The sequence below is a fragment of the Myotis lucifugus genome, unplaced genomic scaffold, assembly GCF_000147115.1.
Source record: "Myotis lucifugus unplaced genomic scaffold, Myoluc2.0 scaffold_97, whole genome shotgun sequence".
NCBI lineage: Eukaryota > Metazoa > Chordata > Mammalia > Chiroptera > Vespertilionidae > Myotis > Myotis lucifugus.
This window is the reverse complement of record NW_005871145.1, coordinates 1,833,366-1,841,953: the sequence shown is the minus strand read 5'-3', so window position 1 is coordinate 1,841,953 and position 8,588 is coordinate 1,833,366. Positions and strand designations below refer to the sequence as shown.

Here is an 8,588-nt window from a genome sequence, read left to right as displayed (position 1 = left end):
ACATTTGAGCCCAAGGTTTAGTGTTATGGTTTATTGGGAAATGGAAGCATTGCCATCCTAGTGACCACATTTCGTCTGAGGACATTCTTCAATGCCTGCTTCACATCTTTGTTCCGCAGGCTGTAGATTAACGGATTAAGCACTGGATTTACAAAGGTGTAGAAGACAGCTATTATTTTGGATTCCTCAACAGTCTTATCTGTTGGTGGTCTTACATACATACAAAAAAGTGACCCATAAAATAGGGTAACAGCCATGATGTGAGAACCACAGGTGGAGAATACTTTGTGCCTTCCCTCTGCTGATTTGATCCGGAGAATGGCAGCAATAATGAAGGCATAGGACACCAGGATGATGGTGAGGGAGCTGGAGAGATTGAAGCCAGCTGATATGAGCATGGCAAGCTCTTTGATATAAGTGTCAGAACAGGAAAGCTTAATGAGTGGTGGGTCAGCACAGTAGAAGTGGTTGATGACATTGGATCTACAGAAGGTCAAGCGGAAGGTCAGGATGGACTGTAACAGGCCATCTGAGAAGCCATAGACATAAGGAAATGTGGCCAAGCAGGTGCAGACCTGCCTGGACATTTTCACACTATAGTGCAGAGGGCTGCATATGGCCACATAGCGGTCATAGGCCATGGCTGCCAGCATGTAAAGCTCTGTGAGAAGGAGCGCAATGAAAATGTAACACTGGGTAAAGCAGCCAGCAAAGGTGATGGTCTTCTTCTCTGAAAGAAAATTAGCCAACATCTGTGGGGTGGCGTTGGAGGTATAGCACAAGTCAACAAAGGCTAAATTGGTGAGGAAGAAGTACATAGGGGTGTGAAGGCGAGAATCCAGTCTGATCAACACTATCATTCCCAGGTTTCCAAAGAGAGTAGCAAGGTACACAACCAGAAACAGCACAAAGAGAAGAGGCTGGAGTTCGGGGCGATCTGTGAGCCCCAGGAGAATGAATTCTCTTATTGCACTGCCATTTGTGATGGGCATTTTCTGAGAATCTGTGCCTGAACCTGAGACAAATGTGATAAGGTCAGACATGAAGGTACACATAATGTTACTGATTATTGAAATTTTTTTCCCAAAATCCATGTAATTCAAAATGAATACTATCATACTAAACCAACTTTGTGCTTCTACTAAACCATTTATATTTTTGCCTTTATATTGAATTACTATTATACTTATCTACACTTATACCTACAGTTATCCCTATAGATACCTATACTTATACCCATCCTTAAGTTAATATATACAGCTTATATTCATATATCCATACATATCCCCTTTCTCCATGAACTATTTTTGCCTCTCAAATTCTACTTATCCTCTAAAGGACAAATTCAAGGCCAGTTGTTTGTGAGACACTTCTCGCTCCACTCTGTCATACGTATATGAGATTGAACTCGTCCCTTTCTGTGTTCCTCTTCCAGCATACCCCACATACCACTAATTTATTCCAGTCCACTGTTGTACTGTTACTTCTAAGCACATATTTACATACTGTATTTAAGAAAAGAAAAAATAGTGTACGCATGAAAGAATAAATTGCATGCAATGTTTTACTCATCTTTATATCTCCATGAACTTTTCATGGTGTCATATCCTCAGAAGAATTAAGGGATTTTTAAGCAATTGCTTGAAAATTTGTTAATCAAGCAAATTACAAAAAAAGGTTTTGTTTCAGAAAGTCTGAAGTGAAGATTCTAATGCAGATGTTCCCAGAATCACAATTTAGAAAAGCATGGTCACAGTGGTCCCATAAACATATGGTAAATAAGTGAACAATGAATAGTGAAATCAAATGAACACTCACATAGTATTCTGAAGATGGTTTAAATGACATAATCCTATATAATAAAGAGCTAATTTGCTAATTAGACCAAACAGCAGAATGACCGTCAGGATGATCTTCAGGACAACCCTCCAGATGACCTTCCTGACGAAGCTGGGGCTGTGAGGGCCAGCCAAGGCTGTGAGGGCCGGCAGAGGCAGCTGGGGCTGTGAGGGCTGAGCCCCTTGCATGAATTTCGTGCATTGGGCCTCTAGTGTGTTTATAAATAAATGTTTTAGATAGTATTTAATTAATCACAACTTGTATTTACCTAGAAGTGTTACAATTTATATAGATTTTTAGCTCTCCTTTGTATCACAACTAGTGCTGAATCCCCTCTTCCTTTCTCTTAAGATGCTTTTATATTTTTGACCTTTCTCTCATACTTAAGTTTTTTAAACCTTCCCAATTCTTGCCTGATTTCAAAATGTCACTAAAAGTTGCTTTAGTAAAAATTTGAGAAAGACAGTGACAACAATATCTCCTCTATCTAAAATATTAAGTACTTAATAAACATTTGTTGAATACATTAATATTAGTTATTGGGAACATATAATTATCTTTCAGCATGAGTCACTTGATTTTCCCGATGTAAGGAGGAGGATAATATCTATTTTGCCTCCTTCTCAAGCCATCATGGACATCAAATTAAGTATTCATGAAACAAGCAATTATGGGTACTTAACATAGCATGTGATTAGTCACTGTAGATACACAATGAACAAAAACCCCTCCCTTTCTGAAATTATATTCAAGTGGACAGAGACAGATATTATTGCAAGTAAGTACATGGTGTTTTAAATGGCACTGCTATGGAGAAAAGTAAAGAAAATAAGGTTTGGGGAAATGATAATCAAATTTTAAAAAGTAGCATCAGCAAAAAAAAACCCACAAAAAACACCAAAAAAAACCAACTCATGAAAAGGTGACTTAGCAACAAACTGAAGGAGGAGGAGAACAAGCAATAAAGTGATTTTAAGAAGGGTGTTCTAGGAAGATAAAGAGCAGGTGCTAAGATACCATATGTGGTCTTCCTTTGGAATTGTTAGTGGGGTGTGTGTGTGTGTGTGTGTGTGTGTGTGTGTGTGTGACTGAAGTAGATTTATGTTTCATCTTCAGGGAAATATATCAATTCTATGCCATTGGAAACTACAGATGAAGAAAAGTTGCCTACTTCTAATCTGTTTTCAAAATGATTTTTCTGTTTAAAGGAGGGAGAGTGAATGGGATTACCGCCATTTCTTCCTCATTGCCCTCTCCTTCTTCTCTCTCTCATGATATCTTAGAAATGTTCTAACAAATAATTAAGGCAAAGAAATTATTGAAATTCAAATTATAAAATGTTTAGAGACAAGTAGTCAGCAAGTAATATCAATTCAGGAGAGCATCTCAAGGAAAGAAGAGTGTACAATGGTATTCTGGGGTGACAGGTGGATCTAAGGACCAGCACATTGTCTTGTGTTAACTTGGCACATGAACCTGAGTGGATCAACCCTCATTACAGGTGTACTCTAATGCCTAACTCGTCAGCAAGCTGCCCTTATGATCAGATGCTCATGACAAGGGGAGCACTAAGCCACTCAATGAGTTTCTTTCTTTGTTTGCAGAATAATTCCATCAATCAAACAAAGCTTCTGGGTGGGTCTGGAACCTTTTTCCAGCTTTGCGACCAACTTACTCTGTGAACTTGAGTAACATTTAGCTCAGATGCAACTTTTTCACAATAAATAAATCTAATTAGATTATGCCAGGCCTGCTCTAACATGTCTAATGAGTCAATACTTTAGTACTTAGAAAGTCAGAATTTCATGAACCTAATTCCATTTAGTGATTCTGATTCTGGCTCCATCAGTTATGAATTCCATGCCAGTGTCAGAGTACTTAACCTGTCTTTGTTGTTTTCCTAGCCATAAAATGGGAAATGCAATTGTCAAGAGTAGTAAAATAGTTAACTCATTTAAAGTACTTAGAAAAAGTATTTAAATAAAGTAGGCAAGAAATGAGTAGGGCAAGAAATAGAGATAAGACTTTTTATAGTTGAGCTTCCCTTTCTACTTCTTTACCCACAGCCCTTGAGAGAAAGGCATGTTCTCATTCACACCTAAAACAAAATTCATGAGCCTACTGATTTGCAAAGTCAGAAAAAAATATCTGACTTTTGAGGATGGAAAAATGCATATAATCCATGGATCTCGGTTTGAGACTTTAATACAATTTCCTTTTGACTCAAAATAAGGACAGTAAAAAGACTTACTTCTGGTTCTGATAAGCACCTGTTTGTCAAACTCTGATTAAGGAAGTTTCTTGATGCCTCTCTAAGCTGGTAAACACAGCTGTATTTATATCTGGATGTAGGATGGATCTGCTCTTAAAGGAAATCTCAGAAGGGCTTAAAAGTATCATCAATGAGTGTTACTTTGGGAATCACCCTCTTGGGTTTAATTGGAGCACTCTAGGAACAGAAAGCTAATCATATGCAATAGTCATCTATACTAATAAAAGGGTAATATGCTAATTAGACCAGGTGATTGGACATCTCCTGGATGTCCGACTTCCTTCCGGACAGTTAGGGGGCAACCAGGCCAGCAGTTGGGAGGCAGCCAGGCCAGCAGGGGGCAGTTGGGGGCGGCCAGGCTGGCAGGGGGCAGTTGGGGGGCAGCCAGGCCAGCAGGGGGCAGTTGGGGGATGGCCAGGCAGGCAGGCAGGCAAGCGGTTAGGAGCCAGCGGTCCCAGATTGCAAGAGGGATGTCCGACTGTCCAACTGGCAGTCGGATATCCCTTGAGTGGTCCCTGATTGGAGAGGGTGCAGGCCAGGCTGAGAGACCCCCCCCCTCCGTGCATGAATTTTGTGCACCGGGCCTCTAGTATTTTCTATAATTTTAAATTCACCACTTGAATTTAAGACCTCTAAGACCTCTGTGGAAGACACAAATAGGTGTCATCTCGACATTTTGATGATGGTCTGATTTTACATGTGGTTTTTTATCTCGGGTTTTTTGTGTGTTTTTTTCCTATCCTTTCTGAAAATCCAGATTAATTTTCTCTATCATAAACACTGATGTCTTGAGTAGGGTCTGCTATGAACAGGATTGTGAAACAAACAGGGTCTTCACATACCAAGTTGAGTACTTTATTAATTGTAGGTGATTGCCATTCCTCAAGCTATAGTCACAATTTATCCTTCCTTCCTGCATCACTTTTAAAATATTCCCTTAGATATCCCCTTTATAGTAAACTACTTTACTATAAAGTAGTTTATAGTAATGAAGGGATTGATGAATTGGTCCTAGAATAAAGAACCCAGAAACAGACTGATACATATATGAAAACTTGATACATGACAGAGTTTACACTAAAAATGTAATGAGAAAGGTATGAAGTATTAAAAAAAGAGAAAATTGTTTTTCTTAAAAATAAGATTAGAGTCTATTTTGCAATATTTATGATAGCAGAAAGAATGCTTAAGTATGCAAAAGCAAAACTTTAAAAAATGAAAGAGTAGAAGAATCCTATATAATAAAAGGCTAATATGCAAATTGTCCCCTCGACTGGGAGTTCAACCCAGAGTTCAACTGGGAATTCAACCAGGGGGCGGGATCGGCCGGCCAACCTCCTGAATCCCCTCCATTTGGGGCTGGTGGGCTGGACCCCACCTGTGCACAAATTCGTGCACCAGGCCTCTAGTATCTTTATAATAGGAACACATTGTCTAAACCAGATATTCAAAACACAACCATAAAAAGAAGATTGATAAATTTGAACTACCTGAAAATGAAAAAATTTCTACACCACCAAATATATCATACACAAAAATATAATTCAAACTACAAAAAGGTTGAAGATATTTGCATAGATCATTAAAAAATTAGTACCTAGTACAGAATACATAAGGAGCTATAACAAATGTGGAAAATAAAGATAAAATAGCCCAGCTGAAAAGTGAACAAGAATGTGGGCATACAACTTTTTTTAAAAAGAAAAATTCCAATTAGCATCAAGCATTTACAAATACTTAACTTCTCTTGTAACCATAATTCAAAAACTAAGCCCTAGCTGGTTTGGCCCAAGAGAGTTGGCCTGTGGACTGAAGGGCTCTGGGTTTGATTCCAGTCAAGGGGATATGCCTAGGTTGCAGGTTCAATGCCCAATAGGGGGTGTGCAGGAGGCAGCCGATCAATGATTCTCTCTCATCATTGATGTTCTCTCTCTCCTCTCTCTCTCTTTCTCTCCCTTCCTCTCTGAAATCAATGAAAATATATTTTTTAAAAATTTGTATTAAATTTTTTTTCAAAAGCTTAAACAAGAACTGAGACTATATTTTGCACCAACAAATTGGAAAATATTTTTAAAGTCTGGCAGTATATTGTGTTGACAAGAATGTGGAGTTAAGGATACTCTCACATAGTATTGGCAGGAGTGTAATTTGATAAAATAATTTGATTACATACAGTAAATTTACAGATGCTCATGACTTAGAAATTAGAATCTTAGATACATATATACATTTCTATACATTATCATGAAATAGAAAAATGTAATTGCCTATTAATAGTAGAATAGATAAATATATTGTGACACATATATATTGACATAGAATACAGGGTGGGGCAAAAGTAGGTCAACAGTTGTTCATATGGACAAATATATGCAGTTTATGAATATTATAAATAACTTTATTGATTGTTTACATAACTCATAGCTGTAAACCTACTTTTGCCCCACCCTATATATCATTGAAAATGCTGCTGATTCAGCATGAATAAGTCTAAGGCATGATTCAGCATGTATGTCTAACGATGTATATGTAGTAAAAAAATGAAATAAATTGCAGAAGAATACAGAGTGATTTTATGTATATCAAGTTTTTAATATAGAAAATAATATAATTTTGTGTATACAGAAACACTATCAAATGACAAAACTCTACATAAGAATAAAAAACATTAAATTAATAGTAGAGCTTAATGCAAGAAATGGGAAGAAAAAAGAATCAATTAGGGAAGACTCACTTTTAGAAATATCTGAGTCTCTGAAATATTTGAAACAAAAATGGCATTATGAAAACACTTACTAATGATCAATTAGGGCTTACACAGGTGGTCTTTCTATTATTTATTTTTGACTGTATGTTGGAAATAGTACACAATAAAAAATTAACAAGTTAAACCACAAAACCAGTTTTTAGGTGGGAATGCATGTTGTTAAAAATATAATAATAAAATAATAAAAAATAAAACACTTTCTAAAGAAAATGTGGCATTTTCATCTTAGAGCAAAAATGTCAAATACCCAAAGATCTTCATTGCTATATAATTTGTATAAAAGGAAGAAGAAAACAAAACTCATCTGCCATGGTTAAGAAGTTTCTGGAAAATATTTTTAAAATTATTAAGCACTATAAAAATCCAATAGATGGTCATTGCCACAGCATCATTTGGTAATTCTGTCTCTTATAACTTTGTACCAATATGAGTATCATGGATGCAATCATCTGTTCTTTATTGACTTTAAAGAGCAGTAACAATGCCTTCCGGTAATGCCTCTGAGTTTCAATGCACTATTTTTTTTAATTCACTGACATGATACTGTAAATGCTAATAAATAATTTGACACATTCTTCCAAGTTTCATATGCTAATTGTGGAAGATAAAACATAGTCAGTGACAGAAAGTGATTCGGTCATTGAAAAGGCTCATTAATTGGTCCAATAATAATGATTTATTGCACACCTGTGACCAAAATGTCTACTTTATTTAGCAAACAATTTCTTTTGGATAGCTTTCCTGAATGCTTTTTTAACATCTTTGTTCCTCAGACTATAGATCAGAGGATTTAACATAGGACTCACAAAGATATAAAACACAGCTGCAATTTTCCCCTGTTCTACAGATGTCTCCGAAGGGGCCTCAGATACATACAAAACAGCGTCCCATAAAAGATAGTGACAGCTGTCAGATGGGACCCACAGGTAGAGAAGGCTTTGCGCCTCCCCTCAGCAGAGCGAATACGCAAAATGGCTGCGAAAATGAAAATGTAAGATATAAAAATCATGGTGAGAGAGCAGGTGAGGTTGGCACCAGCCACCACAAACATGGCAGTTTCTTTGACATAAGTATCTGAGCAGGCAAGGACTAACAGAGGTGGGTCCGCACAGTAAAAGTGGTTGATTTCATTGGGTCCACAGAAGGAGAGACGAAGCATCAGGATTGTCTGGACCAGACCATTTGCAAAGCCATAAGTATAAGGAATCACAACAAGAGAGATGCAGACACCTCTGGACATTTTGCTACCATATAACAAGGGTTTGCAAATGGCCATGTAGCGGTCATAAGCCATCACTGTGAGCATATAATAATCTGTGATCACCAAGGCAATGAAGAAGTGGAATTGTATAAAGCAACCAATGACGGAAATGGTTTTTCTCTTGGATAAGAAATTAACCAGCATCTGAGGAGTGACATCGGTGGCATAACAGAGGTCGACAAAGGAGAGGTGACTGAGGAAGAAGTACATTGGAGTGTGAAGTCTTGAGTCAGTCCTGATTAACAAGATCATGCTCACATTGCCAGTCACTGTGATCAGGTAGATGATCAGGAACACCACAAAAAGGACAGGCTGCAGCTCTGCTCTGTCTGTCAGACCCAGGAGAATAAACTCAGTCACCACTGTGTAGTTCTTTGACATTGTGTTTGGTTGGCTTCAAATGAGATCTAAATAAAGGAAATAGAGATTCATGTCTTTTGTCATTCATC

General features: G+C 37.4%; 2 protein-coding genes across 2 annotated transcripts; both read right to left on the bottom strand.

Moving 5' to 3' along the window:
- Nucleotides 1-1,000, bottom strand: LOC102436886 (olfactory receptor 5M11). Its single transcript, XM_006091920.1, has one exon. It carries the CDS (start codon nucleotides 990-992, stop codon nucleotides 24-26), a length of 969 nt encoding a protein of 322 aa, XP_006091982.1. The 5' UTR covers nucleotides 993-1,000; the 3' UTR covers nucleotides 1-23.
- Nucleotides 1,001-7,585: 6,585 nt separating this feature from the next.
- Nucleotides 7,586-8,520, bottom strand: LOC102437197 (olfactory receptor 1030-like). The gene is given in 2 exon segments (XM_014458470.1): nucleotides 7,586-7,740; nucleotides 7,743-8,520. Coding segments are annotated over 2 exon segments (933 nt in total).
- Nucleotides 8,521-8,588: the final 68 nt, after the last annotated feature.

Excerpts from the sequence above, each read along its gene's own strand:
- LOC102436886 (XM_006091920.1), bottom strand. The coding sequence starts at position 992 with ATGCCCATCACAAATGGCAGTGCAATAAGAGAATTCATTCTCCTGGGG.